This window comes from Palaemon carinicauda, chromosome 2, assembly GCF_036898095.1.
Source record: "Palaemon carinicauda isolate YSFRI2023 chromosome 2, ASM3689809v2, whole genome shotgun sequence".
Classification (NCBI taxonomy): Eukaryota; Metazoa; Arthropoda; class Malacostraca; order Decapoda; family Palaemonidae; genus Palaemon; species Palaemon carinicauda.
Genome location: NC_090726.1, coordinates 195,864,139 through 195,886,515, shown reverse-complemented (window position 1 = coordinate 195,886,515; position 22,377 = coordinate 195,864,139). Strand labels below are relative to the sequence as shown.

The following is a 22,377-nucleotide window of genomic DNA, read 5'->3' as shown; positions in this document are numbered from 1 at the left end:
TCATGTCTACGGTGTCTACCGCTCAACGTCACGTCGTGTCTGCAGCTCAACGTCACGCTGTGACTGCGGTGGCTGACGTTCAAAGCGATCAAAGTTACACCGAGATTTATGCTCCGCATCTCGTTAAACAGCAAAACTGTCACTAGGGATAACGTCAGCGTGGCGTAACAAAGCTCGTCTAGAAGGTTGAAGACCCGAATCACGTATCCCAGAACCGTGACGTACAAAAAGCAAAGGATCCTTTCGCACAGGAACAGGATCGAAAGCTTCTTATAAAGAAGAAGGCTTTAACAGCATATCTTGCAAAACACTTAACTTCGGATCAACCTGTGACTGCGGTGGCTGACGTTCAAACGTCACGTAGTAACAGCGGTGACTGCTGATCGATGCTATATCGTGACTACAGTGACTGACACTCGACGTCACGTTGTGTCTACGGTGTCTACCGCTCAACGTCACGTCGAGTCTGTGGCAGAAACGTCTGTACATGAATGTCATCGCTATGAACGGGACTCTTATGATGACTACAGCTAAGACGTTGAACTTGTTCTGAAGGAACTAATAAACGTTTCAAACATCTCGAAACTTTACGCCCAGGCTTTTAAAGAGACGAATCATCGGAAGACGAGGAGAAACTTCGTCTCTCCTGTCTTATGGCAAGGACGTGCTTGACGAGCAACGTCTGATACCTTTGAGGGAACGTCTGTTCGTTGGTTTACACTCCTCACTCCCTTAGGTCCTACGACATTCCTTCTCCCTGGTGCAGGGGAGCCTGAAAGAGGTCTCGGACTAGGCAAGTGACAAGCACGAACAAACGAACCCTCCGCAACACAGAACATGTTTTTGCACTTCACTGATATCACATTTTTTAATAATTTCACATTAGACATGAATAAAACTGATTTCTACCTAAAGCACGCAATTCTCCCTTAAATCAAAAGGTTAGAATTGCGAAATGAGTCGTATAATGTAAGCACATTAGTACAAAATGAAACACATGCAAAATTCAATAAACATATACATATATATCGAATAAAACGGAAATATATATACTGTAGTTAAAAAGATCAGTAACTGTGAATGAGACTAAACACTAGTTCACTAAGGACTACGTTTTCAATCTCTCACCGTACAGTGCCTTGGGACGAGAATAAAAACTAAAACGTTTTATCCTCTCTCCCCGTACACTTGGGACGAGAGTAAAAAACTGAAGCGAGAACAACGTTACTCGCTCCCAAACTCCTTGTACAGAGACTTGGGACGAGAACAAAGATCGGATCGTTCTCTCTTTCTCTCTTCTCTCTCTCTCTCTCTCTCTCTCTCTCTCTCTCTCTCTCTCTCTCTCTCTCTCTCTCTCTCTCTCTCTCTCGTCACTCACAAGAGAATGGCCCACTCACCCTTCGTCAATAACAGGTTATTTGACTAAAGGAAAAAAGTGAAAGGACTCAGAAATTGAAATTTAACATGTTCCTTTAAATTAGTATCTAAAAAACTTCAGTTTGAAAGAAGAATGAACAAAACGTCAAAATCGATTTACTCTTTCTGCAAAGTGAAACCGTGATTCTCTCTTTCTCTATCGTAACGATAGACCGCAAACTGCGTAGCATAAATAAACCAAACGTTAGTTCATCTTTGAAAAACAGCACGAAGACTATTCAAAGAATAAATTTCTTAAAATATTTCTAAAAATATTCATCTCATCACTCTTACAGAGCAACTGTTTTAATCTAAACAAAAATAAAAGTTGAATGGGCTCAACGTTGTTTAACTTCGTTTTCCAAGTTAGGACCGCCTACATAGAATAGGTAAAGGCCGCATATAAACAAAAACATAAAATTTATTTTGATGTTTAGTATAAATGGAAAGCTAATCGAAGAGGCCTAATAAAGGCGGGTGAGATATAAAATATATAGAGGTAAATCTATAAATATCAACAATAATTTATAAAGTGATAAAATAATTACTAAAAGCCTTTAACACACTTCCGTACACTGAGGGAAGGGTCGGCCATCTTTTCTCTATGGAAAAACCAGAGCGAGATTAAAAAAGCAAGGGCAAAAAACTTTTCCTCTCCTTTCAAAAGCATTTCTTTTGAAGATAGAATTGAATAATCCAACACGGCGAAAGCAATAAAACCAAAACCAAGTACTTCACCAATTCGGTCGAAAACTCGAGGTCATAAAGCGAGCGGAACCAACTTGTCGACAAGACCGACAGAGAAGAACTGGAGAAATTGACAAGTATATGCGGTATCTGGCCGATAGTCGGCGCTGGTGGTCACACCCGCAACCTTCACGGCGATCGCTCGCGAGTTTTTGGAATCTGTCGAGCCGTCGGAGACATCAGCTATTATATATTCACCGGCTAAGTTTAATATTTAAAATTACTTCCATAAAAGGTACTGAGGTTGAAAGACACTTTACGACAATTATTTAAATCAACAGTATTGCCCCCGACACTGTACAAAGGGAATGTGGATCATGATTCCCGCAAGAAATAATTTCTCTGCACATCCCAACATCATCATCTCCTATGCCTATTCCAGGCAATAATTTCTAATAAAACAAGGGGAAGACATGTTAAGTGCAGTAAGTAAACAATCTGAGTGTAATTCTGAATGCTGCAACCTGGGCTTCCTACCACTTACTGCCAGAGGTCTCTATTTCTTTGTTAGAGGCATGTAGTGTATTGGTTGAAGCAAAAGAAAATGGAAGAAATTAAAAACATTTTACGGGTAAGTGTTGATTGAAATTGGCTTCTGGAGAAGAAGCAATAAGAACATCAGGGGAGGTTCATAGAAATAATTAGTCTTTAATACATTAATTATTGGTCTAGAAAAGCAAAATTTTCCAACTGGAAATTACCACAAGGAAAGGAGCATAGAGCCTATCAATCAGCCATGAAAAAGTAACCAAAATGAAAATGTATTATCACTCGTAAGTCTGTGGTGCTAGTTACTACCAACTACTATGATATTCATCTATTTTTGAATAACTGGACTGAATGGTTGATTTATGTAAACTGGCATGTAATAAAGTGTTGTACCATTACATTCATCATGCCCCTTTTCTATCCCCTCCCTGGAAAACTTAATATTATTAACAAGTGCATACTAGGATTTTTTCTTTCGACTCTCATGAATCAATCAACAGCCGAGAACATGCATCTCTCTCCCTTTCATCCCCTTCACTTTGTCCCTATGAACACATTTATTTGTTTAATAATATAAAACGTCATGGCTCAGTGCAAAGAAATAAGTTTAAAAGTTACAACTGACCATAAAATCTTAAAGGCTACATTACTTTCTCAGAATTATTTATGAAATTAATGATCTTTCTTACATCATAAAAGCTGCGAAGAACAAGGGTAAGAAGTAAGTTAACCATGATGATTCCAGTGAAGAAAGCAAACATGAAGAAAGTTATCGGTCCCAATCCAGGTGAGGACTGAGCTATTTCATCATATTCGATTTTACCTGAAATAGAAGAAAATATCTTTGTCTCCAAAAACACTTTACAAACATTAAAATCATTCAGAAGATAATTGCACTTAAAATACATCAATGATTAACTATTAAGTAATATAACTTGTCATGCTAAGTTGTTATACTCTTATTTAATATAAATAAAGATGGGAAAATCAAAATGATATGTTTGAAAAATATTTTATACAGTAATGCCAAAAAAAATGAAGATTATTAGTTTCTGTATTTAGTTATATAAAACCTGAAAAATGTGAAAGAATAGAATATAATTGTCATACAATGTCATCTAATCATTAATAGTATACAGTGCTGTAGTATGGGCATGAGGCTATTGGATAGAGGGATAATGGGAAATTTAATTTTTTCATGATAGATGACAAAACAAGCAAGATTTGAGGAGGAAGCCAGGTAAAGGGTGAACCTCATAGAAATAATACTTGCGCTTGTGTCACAAGAGCTAGAAGTTGAATATCATCTCTGAAAATCTAAAGGTATACCATGCACTTATAATAGAACTTACTAGAATAATACTATCTTAAACTTAAAATTTACTTAGAATCAAGAAACTTATGAAATTTGTTTGCTACTTATTTTATTTGTGTTTTGAATAGAAAATTATATTAGTAAAGCTGCTATGCAACTGTCTTTAAAACTTCTAATAACACACAGAACATTGATTATGTAACCTAAATCTAAAAAGATGAAGTTTGAAGTACAGGCATGCAATTTGTTCTAACAGTTTCTTAGAGCACTTGTGCAAGGGCCTAAAACTAACTTTTTCCATGTTTAATGAATGCACACTGAGATACTGTAATTCATATGTAAATTATACTGAATATACAGTAATTATGATAATTTCTTTTTCAATTTAGTTGGAAAATTATAGTCTTGATATAGTCCACAGATTATATTCGCATACATCACTCGATGTCTGGTATTTGACACGAGGTAATTTTTGTGGGACTACCAAATGCAATCTCATTCATTTCTGATTGTACAGTCAATTGAATTTTGTGACAGGGCTGTGTGTATGCATGGAAGTATAATGCTTTATACTGTTTAATAAAAAGAATTCACTTACCAAGCATGGCACTGAAAGTTGATTCTAAAGAAGACATGAATGTACTAAAATTCAGGGTACTTGAGTAATGTAGAAGGTAGAACAGCTGAGCAGCAGACAGAAAAGACTGAAAATGTGTTAAAAATCAAGTTAAAATACTATAGAATTTTTTGTCTGATATCAAAGTTTTTTCTAACTACAGAAGAATTGACCTGAATGCAAATTATGATGATCTTACTTATCTAGGAATAATTCTTAAATTATTTATTCACTAAAATGGAATTTTAATAAAAACAGAACTTTACTATTGTAATAATATGGGTTATTTCTATACTCACCTGATGTCATTATTGCTTCTCTTTAGAAGCTCAGATTTATTGAAATTTACCCTTGATAGGAAGAAATTTTCCTAATTTCTTTCCTTCCAATCAATTCATGCCTCTTGTAAAGTGAGGCAATATCTTGCGCTAGTCTCTCTGTCTTTTTAATCTAGAAATTGAAACTATTTTGTATCCTCTTGACACCATGACACCACCAGTCAATGGGGAGGAGGGTGGGCATGTATGTGAACATGAGGAGAGTATAGAAATGAAGCAATCTTATTAAAATTCCCTTTAATTCTATGAACCTTCCGTGATGTTCAAATTGCTGACTCTCACATTCTGATGAAGGTGGGATACCAATAAATGAAAGTGATAGGAAATAGTTCTAACCAAGTACAAAATATATCTGATGCTAAACTCAACGGTCTAGATAATGGGTAACAACTCTCGTTAAATACATTTACTCTAATTATTTAAAAAAAAATCTATATAAACCCAAAACCAAGTACAGTACTTGAACTAATGATTTGTAAAACTTGAGGCAGGCATCCATCGTCCAAGTAGAAATGCTGATAAAGGGGGCCTTAATTCCTCAAGCCAACTGGGGAACAAAAAGTGTATCTGGACATAAACTTGTGCTGCCTGGATAAAGGGATAGCCTGGGAAATCCAAGCCATGTGCACCGGAGACAAAACACTGGGTCATGGCTGTGGCCTCGAAAAGAATATTGGTGTCGTAAGGAGACATTTCCTTGCAATTATGACTGGCCTTCCTGGAGTTCTTCAACCTCTAACTCTTCTTCATCTTCGAAGATGTGTCAGATTCTGAGTGAAAAGTCAAAGACAAGGGAGAGGTGCCTGAGGAGGAAAAAGAACTTGCACGGCTCTTTCTCTTTCAAACCCTCACCTGTTGGCAAAAAGTCCGGCGAGGTCGGAAGCATTGGCATAAAGGGAGGGGGAATAGGGTTCTTAGAAATACCTCATAGCATCAGATTGAGTCTTAGGATCGACTTTGGGAATTACTTTATCAATCTCGTCTACATCCAAAACAAGGCCCATTAAGAAAATTTCTCTCTACAAAACTACAGCTTTGGAAGCCCCCTCCTAAAATAGTTATATCTAAACAAGCGAGGTAATACAAAATAAAATTTAAATCTGGATTGCCTGTTAAATTTCTTTTATGTAAGACTAACAATAAACCCCTTTATAGAATCAGTAAGGGATGATACTGAATTATTTGTAACCGATTTATTTCCGGCCTCTGAATTGGTTTGAATATTAGTTTTTTAGGCAAATTCTTCTGCATGAGAATTCTTCATAAAAATCTTGGGCTCTTTAATTGACTTTGCTGTGATAAGTAAGGTGGAGGAAGATCCTATTAAAGTGAAACTTAGTTCAGCTATATTATTCTCAGAGGGATACCATAAATAAAAAGGTACATTTCAGCAGCTAAGATTGTGCTCTGCAAAAGAAACTTGTATTTCCTTTAATAAGAGCCATATAGGACACTACTTTCAAGATATTGTATTTATGTTACTAAAGAGAACTACAGTATATCATTTTATTGGTGTATTTCAAGTAACATTTTGCCTATTGAGCTGTATATAAACTAGGTTTACTGTATTTTATTGTTGCTTCCATGGGTTTTACTTGGTGTTTGTTGAATAAGGTTGAATCTGTAAATTACGAAGTTATGCTAACGTTTTATGTAGCCCACATCCCTTTACTCCAATTTCTCATGACAATACAAAAATGTTATTTTGATAATAAAATAAATTTTTGAATATACTTACCCGGTGATTATATAGCTGCAACTCTGTTGCCCGACAGACAACTCTACGGTAAAAACTCGCCAGCGATCGCTACACAGGTTGCGGGTGTGCCCAACAGCGCCATCTGTCGTCCAGATACCCAGTACTCAATGTAAACAAAGACTCAATTTTCTCCTCGTCCCACTGCGTCTCTATTGGGGAGGAAGGGAGGGTCCTTTAATTTATAATCACCGGGTAAGTATATTCAAAAATTTATTTTATTATCAAAATAACATTTTTCAATATTTAACTTAGCCGGTGTTTATATAGCTGATTCACACCCAGGGGGGTGGGTAGAGACCAGCAATATATGTTTACACTTTTATGAGCTAAGAGTTTTTATTTCATTTTAGAAGTTATCAAAATAACAAAAACAAAATAAATAGGTACCTGGTAAGGAAGTCGACTTGAACAATTACTCTGCCTTTTAAGTACGTCTTCCTTACGGAGCCTCGCGATCCTCTTAGGATGCTGATCGACCCCTAGGATCTGAAGTATCAAGGGTTGCAACCCATACAACAGGACCTCATCAAAACCCCTAATCTAGGCGCTCTCAAGAAATGACTTTGACCACCCGCCAAATCAACCAGGATGCGAAAGGCTTCTTAGCCTTCCGGACAACCCAAAAAACAACAATAAAAACATTTCAAGAGAAAGATTAAAAGGGTATGGAATTAGGGAATTGTAGTGGTTGAGCCCTCACCCACTACTGCACTCGCTGCTACGAATGGTCCCAGTGTGTAGCAGTTCTTGTAAAGAGACTGGACATCTTTCAAGTAAAATGACGCGAACACTGACTTGCTTCTCCAATAGGTTGCGTCCATTATACTTTGCAGAGATATATTTTGCTTAAAGGCCACGGAAGTTGTTACAGCTCTAACTTCGTGCGTCTTCACCTTAAGCAAAGTTCGGTCTTCCTCACTCAGATGTGAATGAGCTTCTCGTATTAACAATCTGATAAAGTCTGACCAAGCATTCTTTGACAAAGGCAAGGATGGTTTCTTAACTGAACACCATAAAGCTTCAGATTGGCCTTGTAAATGTTTAGTACGCTTTAAATAGAACTTAAAGAGCTCTAACAGGGCATAAGACTCTTTCTAGTTCATTGCCTACGATCTCCGATAAGCTGGGGATATCGAAAGATTTAGGCCAAGGCCGAGAAGGCAGCTCATTTGGCTAGAAAACCAAGTTGTAGCGAACAAGTGGCTTTTTCTGACGAAAATCCTATGTTCTTGCTGAAGGCATGAATCTCACTGACTCTTTTAGCCGAGGCTAAGCATACCAGGAAAAGAGTCTTAAGAGTGAGATCTTTCAGGGAGGCTGATTGTAACGGCTCCAACCTGTCTGACATGAAGAATCTTAGTACCACGTCTAAATTCCATCCAGGGGTAGCCAAACGACGCTCCTTGGTGGTCTCAAAAGACTTAAGGAGGTCTTGCAGATCTTTATGTTTGGAAAGATCTAAGCCTCTATGCCGGAAGACCGATGCCAACATGCTTCTGTAGCCCTTGATAGTGGGAGCTGAAAGGGATCGTCCTTTTCTCAGGTATAAGAGAAAAACAGCTATTTGAGCTACAGAGGTCCTGGTCGAGGATACAGAAACTGACTTGCACCAGTCTCGGAAGACTTCCCACTTCTATTGGTAGGCTCTAATGGAAGAAGCTCTCCTTGCTCTAGCAATCGCACTGGCTGCTTCCTTCGAAAAGCCTCTAGCTCTCGAGAGTCTTTCGATAGTCTGAAGGCAGTCAGACGAAAAGCGTGGAGGCTTTGGAGTACCTTCTTTACGTGTGGCTGACGTAGAAGGTCTACCCTTAGAGGAAGACTACTGGGAACGTCTACTAACCATCGAAGTATCTCGGTGAACCATTCTCTCGCGGGCCAGAGGGAAGCAACTAACGTCAACCTTGTCCCTTCGTGAGAGGCGAACTTCTGCAGTACCTTGTTGACAATCTTGAACGGTGGGAATGCGTAGAGATCCAGATGTGACCAATCTAGGAGGAAAGCATCTATATGTATTGCTGCTGGGTCCGGGACTGGAGAGCAATAGATTGGAAGCCTCTTGGTCAGCGAGGTTGCAAAGAGATCTATGGATGGTTTTACCCCAAGTGGCCCAAAGTCTCTTGCACACATCCTTGAGGAGGGTCCATTCGGTTGGAATTACTTGCCCTTTCCGACTGAGACAATCTGCTATGACGTTCAATTCGCCTTGGATGAACCTCGTTACTAGGGAGATGTCTTGACCTTTTGACCAGAAGAGCAGGTCCCTTGCGATCTCGTACAACGTCAGTGAGTGGGTACCTCCTTGTTTGGAGATGTACGCCAAGGCCGTGGTGATGTCCGAGTTAACTTCCACCACTTTGCCTCGAAGGAGAGACTTGAAGCTTTTCAAGGCCAGATGTACTGCCAACAGCTCCTTGCAGTTGATATGCATGCTCCTCTGACTCGAGTTCCACAGTCCTGAGCATTCCCGACCGTCTAGTGTCGCGCCCCAGCCCACGTCCGATGCGTCCGAGAAGAGAACGTGGTTGGGAGTCTGAACAGCCAGGGGAAGACCCTCTCTGAGGTTGATATTGTCCTTCCACCAAGTCAGACAAGACTTTATCTTTTCGGAAACCGGGATCGAGACCGCTTCTAGCGTCTTGTCCTTTTTCCAGTGAAAAGCTAGATGGTATTGAAGAGGACGGAGGTGTAGTCTTCCTAGTGACACAAATTGTTCCACGGATGACAGCGTCCCTACCAGACTTATCCACAGCCTGACTGAGCAGCGTTCCTTCTTCAGCATCTTCTGGATGGATAGCAGGGCTTGATCTATTCTGGGGGCTGATCGTCTTGTTGTTCAGCAACGTCCTCATCAGAGGGTTCCTCATCCGAAAACTGATGAGGAAACGGCAACGGAGTGGGCAACGTCTGGCTCGCTGAGTCTGGTCGCACTGGTGGATGCGTGACGGAGCCGGACGCAACATCATAGAACTGCTGCACAGTCTGTGAACTGTCAACAACCATGGGTGCGCGAGGAAGCACAGCGTCAACCTGAGACTGTCTAGACCGTCTGGGTTGTGCAGTCAACACCCTACCGGGTTGCTGAGGTTGACGCACTGCGTCAAAACAAGTCACCTCTGCTGGTTGTTGAACGTCCTGAACGTCAACAACCACCTCCGAGCGTCGCTTAACGTCAACGTGCGGCTGGCAACCCACACTGGGTCGCATCGGTGGAGGAGCCACCTCAACTGGCAGACGCGAGTAGGTTACCTCAGCGTCAACAGGGCGCACAACCGACCGGTTGGAAGGTTGTTGGCCAGAAGGTTCGGTAGCAACCTTCTCCGCATTAAAGTCCTCTATCAAGGACGCAAGCTTGGACTGCATGGTTGCAGCAAAGCCCATTAGGGTCTACGGGAGCAGGTGTGGCAGCAGACGGGATTAGTGACTGAGGCGGTACCGCTTACCATCCCTGAAAGCCTTGTTATGCATGACATAATTGTACAGCAAAACTTCAAAGGCTCGAAAACAGCTGTGAAGTTGACCTGTAAACAACTTGGAGCGTCTCCTGGCCAGGCGCCAGGGAGAGTCTACGAGAATTGAGAAGTCTATCTGGGCAGAGGCATGAACTCCCAAGTCAAGAACTTCTCTCGTGTCATATCAGACTCTCGCTCTATAAACCAGTTTAAAAGAAGGGAAAGCAAAGACTGTATCCCCCAAACTCCTCCTGGTGAAAAACCAGTCGCCTAGCCAACGTAAAGCTCTCTAGGAGAGCGAGAGAGCACTAGCTTAAAAACAACGGCTTCGAAGTAGCTAGGCCTAGTGTAAGCTCTGACGTTTAGGCGAACGAGGAGCAGCAGTTAACAAGAAGAACCGGAAAAAGATCCTTAAAAAAATCATCATGATTTAATTAAAGTCCATAGGAGGCTAAGCAGCTTTAGGCTCCTCTCCATCTGACAGAGTCCTCAAGGGAATATCAGTAGGAGGGGGAACAGCAACTTCCTCATCTACAGGAACCTTGTCCGATAAAAGCTGAGTCTCACGCAAGGGAGAGACCTACCGTGGTGGCAATGCTTTACAAGCAGAGTCCACACTCACTGGTGCATTAGTAGCGGACCAGAACGCAACGTCATGTAACTGCTTGACAGTCTGTGAACTGTCAACAACTGAACTGTCAACCACAACAGGAGCGTGAGGACGCACAGCGTCCACTCGAGACTGCTTTGACTGCCTAGACTGAGCAGTCAAAACAACTCTAGAATGCGGAGGTTGACACACAGCGTCAAAACAAGTCAACTCCGATTGTTAGTGAACGTCTTGAACGTCAACAGGAGCATCAGCAAGTGGCCTAACGTCCAAATGCGGCTGAAAAACCACACGAGACCGCATCGAGTGTGGTTCTAAACAACCTGACTGACGTGACCTTTTGTTAGGCGGCGAGCAGTTATCCGATGACTGCATAGGGTCAGAGCTGTCCTAATGGTTGTAACCAGGACGCTGGACCTGTCCTGAAAGGACTGACTTTCGCTTAAGGGCTTCGAAACCTTGTGACAGGTTTCTTATGCGAAAAGCCTTCGGATGACGAGGAGAAACAACGTCTCTCTCGTCTTATGGTAGGGGAGATCTTGGTAAGATACACCCGATACCATAGAGGGAAAACGTCTGTTCGTTGATCAAGGCCTCTCGAACCCATAAGTCGTTTGACATTACTTCTCCCCTGGGCTTGGGAGCATGCAAGAGGTCCCGGACTAGGTGAACGACAGGCACGAACAGACGAACCCTCGGACGCAACACTGTAACACTTTGCGCATATCACTTTATCACTTCGATTTTCTGTTTTGCACTTATTTCACTGAAATCGAAACTTTTACTGATTTCTACCTGAAACACGCAATTCTACCCTTCATTAAAAGGTAGTAATTGCGAAATCAGTCGTATAATGCAAGCTCATTAATACCAGCAAAAAACAGAAAACATATTTTAAGATAAAAAAATCAGTGGCTGGGAAAGAGACTAAACACTAGTTCATATAACTACGTTTTCAATCTCTCACCGCACATAGCCTGGGGACGAGAATAAAAAACTAAAAACGTTTTATCCTTCCTCCCCGTACAGCGACTAGGGACGAGAGTAACTCGAGAACAACGTTACCCGCTTGAACGGACGTTTTCTCTCCTCTCTCTCCCTCCGTCTCTATCTCTCTCTCTCTTTCTCTCTTGATTTCGCACCTAAGAGAAGAGCCCAATTATATTTCGTCAAAAAAACATGTTATTTGACTAAAGGAAAAAACTGAAAGGTTTTTCAAATAAAAACTTCCTTTAAAATAGAATTTAAAACATTTAAGCTAAGAAAGAATGAACAAAACGTCAGAATCGATTTACTCTTACTGCAAAGTGAAACCGTGATACACTCTCTCTCTATCGTAACGATAGAGCGCATGTTGAACGTCTTGAACGTCAACAACTGCGTAGCATAAATAAACTAAACGTTAGTTCATCTTTGAAAACAGTACGAAGACTATCAAAGAAATTCTTTCATAAAATATTACATATAAAAAGTTTTAAATCCTTAGCTCTTTAAAAGCTAATTACGATATAAAGGGCTCAACGTTGATTAACTTCGGTTTCCAAGTTAGGACCGCCTACTCTCAGGAAAGGTCTATATAAACAAAACATTAAAATTATTTTTATATGTTTATAATAAATGGAAAGTTAATCGAAGAGGCCTAATAAAGGCGGAGAGATATAAAATATATAGAGGAAAATCTATAACGTGATAAGATAATTACTAAAAGCCTAAACACACTTCCGTCTAAGGGAAGGGTCGGCCATTTAAAAGTGAAAGAAAGTCCATACTCTCTTTGTCACCATAATTAAATATATCCAAAACGAGTTCAAGGTTTAAGATGAAGATAAAACACCTGCATAGCAAAAGCTCAAAACTAGAATAAAGTACTTCACCAATTAGTTGTGAAAAAACTCCAGTTTAGCAACAGCGAGTAAGTACGTCTTGTCGATAGCTCGACAGAGAGAAAATTGAGTCTTTGTTTACATTGAGTACTGGGTATCTGGACGACAGATGGCGCTGTTGGGCACACCCGCAACCTGTGTAGCGATCGCTGGCGAGTTTTTACCGTAGAGTTGTCTGTCGGGCAACAGAGTTGCAGCTATATAATCACCGGCTAAGTTAAATATTGAAAAAAGGTTATTGTATGTAGTTAGAACTGTAATAATCATTGGTTTTGTTGAACTGAACCTAAATAATAGAATTACAATGAGAGGATGACTACTCGTTATTGGTTATGAATAGAAATTATTTTAGACCAAATTGAGTTTTCGCTATTGATTGTAAATTTCAGTTTGTTAATACAGTACTGTAATTGAATATTTGTCTTAATAAAATTAACTTACCAAGAGAAAGGCGAGCATAAATCCTGATAGATCAGCAGCGCACTGCTTTAACGTGGAGGAAAGCATTCCTATCCGCTTGTTGAATCGCAGTAATTTGATGAACTTCAGAGTAGCAAAGAACACAAGGAAGCTAATAATGTACAAGAAGACCTCATCAATATGTGCTGCATAATCTAGCTTGATGTAACCAGTTTTATTTGTCTTGAATTTATTCATGAGGTATACCCCAAGTGCAGTTCTGAAAATAGTTGAAAGTTATCAGATTTAACACAGTTTACTATTTGGCATCTTTTGAATATAACATATTTAATAAAATTGCATCTTCAAAAGTAGGGAATAGATAATCCATTACTGCAGAAATAATCAGTATCACTCAACAGATGTGAATGTATTGTAATAGATATAAGCTTTTTATTGTAATTTGTATTTTATTTTTAACTATAGAAACCGGAGTCCTTTAATAGAAAAATTTATTTCAGCAAAGCTGGAAACTCAACTGTTAACATTTAAAACAAGTACATTTAATTTCAAGGACTCTGGTTTGTATGCTTGGGAAAATAAATATTACTTTAAAAAACTTGTGATTTGTTCCTAACCAGATTGAAACCCTTGTCCTTTAATAGGAGACTTTATCTTTTAAAATCTCAGGATGTTAAATACTTTGCTTCCTATCAACCAGAGAAAATATACTCAGGTGACAGGCTAGGATTTTGTTTTGCTCAAGCAGTCACAGATGAACTTACCCTTAAAGGACAAACTGTCTGAAATATAGGGCTATTAAAAGCAATGCACTTACATTTCTATCCATCCTCACCCTAGCAAGGAGAATGTGGGAACATACAGTACTTCTATCTACATAATAGAATGGCGTTGTTATTATTAATACTTGCTAAGCTATAACCCTAGTTGGAAAAGCAGGATGTTATAAACCCAGGGGCTCCAACAGGGAAAATAGCTCTGTGAGGAAAGGGAACAAGGGAAAATAAAATATTTTAAGAAGAGCAACAATATTAAAATAAATATCAATTTATAAACTATAGAAACTAAAAAAAAAAAGAAAAAGAGAAATAAGATATAAGATATAATTGTGCCCGAGTGTACCCTCAAGCTTGGTATATCAGCTTAACTGCATCAGAGTCCATTCCAGTGTAATGGAGCGACCATAGTACCCAAGGGAGGAGTAAAGAAAAATAAAAAGTGCTAGACATTCTCACCCCTACCAAAAGTAGTTGCAACATCTATCTTAGACGAGATGCTTCTTGTTCTCTGAGGGAGCTAGGTACGCTAAACCACCTGTTGAGCTGCTGCCACAGGTCTTTGGGAAAACATGTCAAAGGACTAGTATTGCACCAACCCCGCTGACTTTATGAGCATGTGCCTGTGGAGGTGCCTGGGGATTCCCAGGTGATAGTGGATACACTCTCTTTATAGTTTCTTGAAGCCGCAAGATGGTGTGTTTTGGAGATTTCTTGAAGCCATAAGATGGTGTATTTCGAAGATTTTCTTATTGAACCTGTTAGAACTCACAAACAGGTTTTGAAGTCGTGGTCTGAATGCTCGGGTTCTTTTCAATTAGAGTTTCAATACCCTCACAGGGCAAAGAAGCAAATCCTTTGGATTATTGGTCACATCCTTAAGGGAGAAGGTCTCAAACCTTGGATCATACACGGTAGTGTTCTGGGTTTTAGCAATAAACTCCATAATGAAGGTAAAAGAGACCTTTCTCTACCCCTCACAATAACTAATGTTATAAGAACCATGTACAGTATCTTGCCTCCTCGCTTCACTGAGACCAAGGCTGGAAATTTTACTGAAATCATAATTCTTTTAAAGGGTAAGGGTTTGTATTCATGTAGGAACAAATGTAACTTATTAAATACAAATTCATCTAAAATTTATAAAATTGTAACTACAGTAGTATGAATTTATAGTTTGTAAAATTTATATTATTTATTAAAGCTTGGAGGATTTTTACTTATATTTTCAATTTGACCCAGAAAATCTTACATAAATCATGAAAGGAAATTGTAAAATAAAAAAAAATTCTATGAGGAAATAATCACTAAAAAATTAAGGTTTTCCTATCATTAATCATGACCATTCATGTTAACCCTTTTACCCCCAGGCTATTTGGAAATTTCCAACCCTTAACCCCCAAGGGGTTATTTTTTTCCCAGCATATTTTGCAGTATATATTTTTTTTTAAATTGCTCTAACAGCATTAATTTTTGTCATAGAGAGGTCAGGTTGGTCTCATTCTCTTGGAAAATGCCTGAATTTTCTAAAAAAAATATCAAAAATATGAAAAAAAAAAAAATGTTATAGCATTTTTTTTGCAAGGACGTACCGGTACGTCCATGGGGGTAAAGGGATGACTTTTGTGAAACATACCAGTACGTCCTTTGGGGGTAAAAGGGTTAAGTTAACTAAGCCTCTAATTCTTTCATAGTCATATTTCATGGTAAGACAATTTTTTATTTGATGAATATTTGAAAAAAAATTAGTATGAATATGACAGGGACATACATTGGTCTCCAAAGAGTTAAAAAAAATTATCTATTTCTATGCTGTTAACCCTTTTACCCCCAGGCTATTTGGAAATTTCCAACCCTTAACCCCCAGGGGTTATTTTTTCCCAGCACATTTTGCAGTATATATTTTTTAAATTGCTCTAACAGCCTTAAATTTTGTCATAGAGAGGTCAGGTTGGTCTCATTCTCTTGGAAAATGCCTGAATTTTCTAAAACAATTATCAAAGATATGAAAAAAAAATTTTCATAGCTTTTTTTTGCAAGGACGTACCAGTACGTCCATGGGGGTAAAGGGATGGCTTTTGTGAAACATACCAGTACGTCCTTTGGGGGTAAAAGGGTTGATACTACCTTTTATATATAGATAAGATACAGTACTGGATAGAAACCATACATACCTTATTCCATAGAAAACAATGGCAGACCATCCGAGAACAATGACAATGATTTCCAGGTAATTCCAAGAATCTTTCCAGTATTTTCTTTTATCTCTGCACATATCTTTAAGTTCCCGATATGTGTAGTATACAATGAATGCTATAAATAGTCCTTCACAGATCATCACAAAGAGACCAAAACCTTCATGATATCGGAGTAATTTCATTGTGTTGATTTTAACATATGGGTGAAGGGCACCTAGAAGGAATTTATACACATTACTGAATGCTCAAAGTGATGAAATAAGTTCCTCCTTTAATCAATGGTATTATCCTTGGCAAGATCCTGACTAAGAGAATTTTATGGCATTAGAAAAAATAACATTCTCAAAATTTGTCACCCAAGATTTAATAGCTTTATATTCATAGCCTTCGCAGTCTAGATAAATGCAATGTTTCCTAAATTGTCATATATTATAGTCTCATTAAAGATTTTATGGTTAAAATTAAAATTTTTATGCTAAATTATCCTATACAGTAATTAGGTTATTCCTGAAACCAACAATTGATTAAAATGAGTCCAAAATACAGTATACATTACATGAAAAATGGTAAATACTGGTAGTCTGTAATCCTAAATCTATGATCGTTAAACATGGCAACGGCTAAATACAGTAGTCAAATTCTGACGGATCTTTTTCTTACCTTCTGGACCTTGTTCAAGGCAAACCCTAATAGCAGCAAAGAGATTAACCTGGGCATTATATATGGAGAATTCAACAAACACAGCTCTTGTTCTCCTATCGATCCAATGGTTGGCTTCAAGTTCGTTCAATTTTTGTATAACAGCATCTTTCCCCCCTATGAGTTTCACTTGGTATCTGTTGTACAAGAAAATTGTTAAAATTAACTTTGTTATGAAATACATGACAAGTATGACAGTAATGTATACAATAGTGTAAAAGTGGAAAAAGAATGGCATTACACAAGCACATCTTACACTAAATATGGTGTTTATGCTTTCTTTTATGTTGCATAATTTATTAAGAAAACTTAATGCTTGAATTCATTTCATAGTATTATTTCTTTGAACATTTTTAAATTTTCACAGAAAATAGTCTAAAATAGTTCTTTAAAAAATTGGCTTTTAAGATTTATTTCAGACCAAAGATGTAATTCATGCGCACTTTATATGATGAGTTAACAACATAAGAAAGGAATTTACTGAATTATGTGCTGAAGATGTTAATTCTTCTCTAGGCATTACAATAGATCAAAATGATTTATTTTAAAAGTATATTATTTAAGCATGTTCACCTAAAGTACACTGGAAAAGTAAAAAAAAAATAGAAAAGTTAAATCACAGTAAGTAAATTCATAATTTCTCTATCTTAAACTATGTTTTTGTGAACATTTGAAAGTACATAGTATTACAACAGAGAAAATAATTTCTCTAAAAAATCTCTCTGCTAAGGTAATTTAAATCAAATAGCAGGTAACTAGTCATTCTTGATAAAGCTCAGAAATAAATCCATATTGAGAAAACCTGAAACCTTTTTCATGAGAAATATATGAAAAACTTTATCTTTAGACAAAAACAAGGGCTTCCAGCACTAAGTCATTGAAAAATCTGCAGAAATATATTAAAAAATGTAAGCAGATAATGGCCTGTAAACTTTTTATTAATGAATATCTTAGAATTCACATGAAACTTTACATTTGCAATCAATAGAAATAAAATAAAGGAAAACTTCAAAGTGATGAAAATAACTAAACGCAAACTTCATATCTCCATGATAGGTAGCCAAAAATCACTTATCAAATAAAAGCAAACTTAGCCTTCACATTTTAGAATCGCCCTCAAATAATTACGGAAAATTAAAAACATCAACGCTGAAGACTTCGGCCTTGGTTAATGAAAATGACAATAAATTAGCCCCCAGATTTAAGAAATCATAGGCTTTATGGTCTGGCCTACTGTAAGGTAACAAAATCTATAGAAACTATTATAGCCTACACTTTTCAACTTTCCTCTAAGTAAGGGTAGAAAAGACTTTAGCCATGGTAAGCACCTCTTCCAGGAGACAGACACTCCAAAATCAAACCATTGTTCTCTAGTCTTGGGTAATGCCATAGCCTCTGTACCATGGTCTTCCACTGTCTTCAGTTAGAGTTCTCTTGCTTGAGGGTACACTCTGACACACTATTCTATCTTTTTCTTCCCCATTTGTTAAAGAAGATATTTATTTTAATGTTGTTACTGCTCTTAAAATATTTCATTTTTCCTTGTTTCCTTTCCTCACTGGGCTATTTTCCCTGTTGGAGCCCCTGGCCTTATAGCATTCTGCTTTTCCAACTAGGATTGTAGCTTAGCAAGTAGTAGTAATAATAATATATAACTGATTATGAAATTTCTAACTTTGATCTAATTAAAAAGTATTTTAAAATTTAATTAAAAGCACCATAAAATGCATCACATGTAAATAGGTAATCTAAAAAAAACTATCCATTTAAATTAGCTGGTTGTTAAGGTTGTTAAAGAAGTGAGCTTAGTTTGAGCGGTTACTCTACATTACAAATGTTTGTAAACTGGATCATCATTATCTCCTCCTACACCTACTGACGCAAAAGGCCTCCGTTAGATTTCGCAAGTCGTCTCTATCCTGAGCTTTTAAATCAATACTTCATTCATCATCTCTACTTCACACTTCATAGTCTTTAGCCATGTAGGGCTAGGTCTTCCAACTAGATACTTGCTATGTTTTATTGTTTTGATTAATTTAATCACACACACATGACAAAATGAAATTTTAAACAAGAATAAAAAAAATAAATAGAGACATGTTTGAAATTAAAAAAATTATCAAATATGGGTAGATGACAAAATTAAGATTTCCTTTTAAAAGAAATATATTTAGGTATATTCCTTCTCAAATGATACCAAACCTGTCTCTTAAGAGAGAACTTAAATGATCAAGGAAGCTTAGGAAAAAGAAAAAAATTCCAAATCATAGCCTACAAGTGATTGGCAAGAAAATCTACATCCTAATGAATTTCAAATTTGTCATCTCATGCCTTGATGGTCTTGCAAGATACAAGTCTCAGTAATAGTTACATAGAAAATTTACTTTGGGGTAGAAGTACTATAAAGCAAGACTGAAATTGTTGAGTACCCAAAAAGTCAATTTCTTGTTTAGAAAGCCCTGTCAAATGAAGGCACTTGACCAAATTTTGACTTTGTATCATGGCAATGAAATTTTAAATGTTTAGTTGTTAGTGGTTTAACTTATGTCTAGTCTTTTATACATGCTCACAATATCAAACATTTCTCTTCTATTGCTGCATTTCCTATTTGTCTGTTTTTTTATTATAAGTTTTCAAAATTTTGAAGGGATTTTATTACCCAAATCTTAAGGTTATTCTGAATTTTTGGTCATAACTACTAGGTATCTTTCCCATTTCAAAAGTAAAAGTTCTTCATAGTGGGTTGTTGTTTTCTTCTAAATACCGAGTGAAATCTATCACCCCAATTCATCCTTGTCAGGGAATCATTGTTTTAGAATTTTAGTTTATATTTTAAACAAATCCTACCAAAGATAAACAATATTAGTGAGGTAGATAATTTAAGATTTACACTCACCCAGAACCACTGTAGACATCTATTTTACCCCAGAAAGGCATACCATCTAGTTCCAAAGAGCCTTTATGTGTATATTCTTCTTTGGCTTTAACCCCGTCGGCCAGTGGCTTCCAACCAACACCAAAGTCTTCATCCTCTTCATCTATTACAGAGGATTTTGACCGACAGTCTTTCGTGATATACGTCTTAATAATTTTTGGTAGTCGACATGTTCCTGTGAAACGAAAAATTGAACAATGAAGCTAAAACCTTAAGAGTCATTGAAGAAAAATGACACTTTCTCGTATAAACATCAATGACAAAATCAAAACAGTTTATAAAACCTTAACTGTATGTAATGGAATTGTTCTCATAAACATGTGAATATTTAGATTACACAGAAAAAATTAATATCTTTGTGCTATGGTAAAGTGAATTTTCTTCTACAAACCCATCAAGTGTATCATTCCCTCATGTATGAATCAGCAAATACTAAACACTTCATACCCAAATAACAGTTACCCTTTAAGCCCTAATAAGGGATTTTGACGAAGGAAAAATCTATTTCTGGGCGAGGAACCTGTGTCGCCCAGTGAAATGCTCCTTAAAGCACCATTTCAAAGGTATAAATACTGCTAAATATACTAGAGAAAAAAGTTGCATGGAATGCTAGGAATATATCCGGCTCGCTCACCCTTAAAGGGTGCCGGTATTAAAACTGGGGCGAGTGATACCACTACCAGAGATCCCTCTCCAATTAAGAAACATGGTGGAAAGTAAATCAAGGGTTGGTTGAAAAAAAATCTGTATAGAAGATTTTAAAGCTAAAAATTTCACCTCCTCTTAAGTTTCTTTGCATTATTTATCAACAGGCCAGTAATGTACCGAGCAAAAAGGACCTTAGGGGACGAGCTTGAAATTTTGGAAATTCAGATTATTACATTCTTGGCTAAGAGAATGTCTATATTTCATGTTTCAAAAAGTATTTTAATGAAAATTTGTTTAATGGCTGAAATGTTTTTTTCTTATATTTATGCAAGTACATCTGATCTCTTTCACAAACATTATCTGATCATAGTACCTATTTATTTACTTTTTCTTAAAGTATTTGAGGGAAACATATTTCCATAAACTTCAAGAGCACAATTTTCTTCAAGTCAGAAAGAAACTGTAATTTCCTTCATTTTTCGATGGTGTCATAAATAAACGTTTGCTGCAGTTCTCCAAGTTATATTCATCATATTTCTTTGTCTGCTCATTTATGTATTTACAATTCTTATGGTTATGCTCAAAGATGCAAAAAGTGTCCGAGACGATAACTAAATGTGCTTAAAGCATAAAATTTGCCCAAAAAATATGCAGACGAAAATATATTATGCTAGCACTGTCTGACTTGTGTGGAAATTTGGTAAATGTAGCATATATATTTCTATATTTGAGGGAAGGGGCTCACCACTGCTTAGTAAATAATTCTGAAATATGATTATCACCTCATGATCCCAAGTGTTGAGCAAAATTTTCACCCATACTTATGCATACTAAATTATATTCCACAAGGCTCTACAAAAAAAATTGAAGCCTGTTGTCTCAGAATTTAAAAAGAAATTTCCTACTACTTTTTTTCAATATTGACCATTTTTTTATCATTCAAACGGAAAGACAGGGAACTTTATAACTTACAATCTGTACATTGGCAAACCGGAAAACTCCCATATGAGAACTGGTTGCTATTAAAAACAATTCCTATACATTGATAAAATAACATAAAAAAAAGGGATATGAAACATTCCCATTTACATTACAATGTTTAGAATATAAAATTATCTTTCCAATTGTTTTTAAATAAAAGAAATCTGTCAAGAAATAAAAAAAGAAGTAGGAGTTTGAGTTAACCCCAAAAAAGGGATTTTGACATGGGAAAAATCTATTTCTGGGTGAGATAGCCATGTTGTCCTAATGGAAGTTCCTTTAGGCAGCTTTCTACTTGGGATATTTCATGCAAATAATATACGAGAGAATTTTACCTGTAGAGGTATCAGAGGGTTGCTATCCATGAAGCGAATACAGTATCCCGAAAGATATCATGTATGTAACATGGACATGTTTAAAACAACCATGGCTATCCTTCCCCGAATAGTTAACCTTGTCTTGAAGGATATAGGATAGGATTGGATATGTGGGAGAGCCGTTACAACTCCGATACCAGTGTGCTATTGTAAACATGTTCGCTGGTTCGCCATGAGTTAACCCCAAAAATAGAATTTTTTCAATGGGGGCGAGTCACGCTCCTTAAATTTGATGTTATGAACGAGGTATCAACTATAAATTTCATATGTCATGATTCAATTCATCGGCAGTTTCAAACATTTTAATTAAAATACATTCACATATATTGTACCATACTGAAGTGAGGTGGCTCAGCAAATGAAAAGTTCTCAGGTAATTTTTTTTTTACTCTTCGTCATGAAATTGAAATATTTTTTTTTAGTGAAGAGGGAAAAATTTGAGAATCATTTTCAGATTTAGACTGGGTTTTTATCCCTAGCTTTCTTATGCAATATAACTGATCATGCGAATAACTTGAACATATAACTGCAAAGTAAAGAAAAGTTGGCATTGAATATGTTTACTCAAGTGAAAGCATTTCAAAATATTAATACTACACATACAAATATGGAATAGAAACCCTTCTTTAAACTTAACTTTTGCATGAGCTCAAACAGCATTTATTTAATTTCATGAGTGATAAAAGGCTGCCAGCTTGCTCTGTTTTGTAAATATGCAAAG

The 22,377-nt window shown here is 37.1% G+C and overlaps 1 protein-coding gene and 1 long non-coding RNA gene across 2 annotated transcripts in view; one reads left to right on the top strand and one right to left on the bottom strand.

The window, feature by feature from the left end:
• The window catches only part of LOC137629436 (uncharacterized), a 41,820-nt gene extending 38,345 nt beyond the window's left edge, over positions 1 to 3,475 (top strand). Inside the window, exon 3 of the long non-coding RNA XR_011041506.1 lies at positions 3,352 to 3,475. This is a non-coding gene — a long non-coding RNA (uncharacterized lncRNA). The remainder of the gene's footprint in view (positions 1 to 3,351) is intronic.
• LOC137629431 (polycystin-1-like protein 2) overlaps positions 1 to 22,377 on the bottom strand; it is a 137,846-nt gene that overhangs the window by 26,833 nt on the left and 88,636 nt on the right. The window contains exons 32-37 of the mRNA XM_068360679.1: positions 19,612 to 19,825; positions 16,677 to 16,852; positions 15,993 to 16,230; positions 13,064 to 13,301; positions 4,566 to 4,671; positions 3,342 to 3,475 (exon numbers count right to left, since the gene is read on the bottom strand). Of these exons, the coding sequence (XP_068216780.1) occupies positions 3,342 to 3,475; positions 4,566 to 4,671; positions 13,064 to 13,301; positions 15,993 to 16,230; positions 16,677 to 16,852; positions 19,612 to 19,825 (1,106 nt within the window). The remainder of the gene's footprint in view (positions 1 to 3,341; positions 3,476 to 4,565; positions 4,672 to 13,063; positions 13,302 to 15,992; positions 16,231 to 16,676; positions 16,853 to 19,611; positions 19,826 to 22,377) is intronic.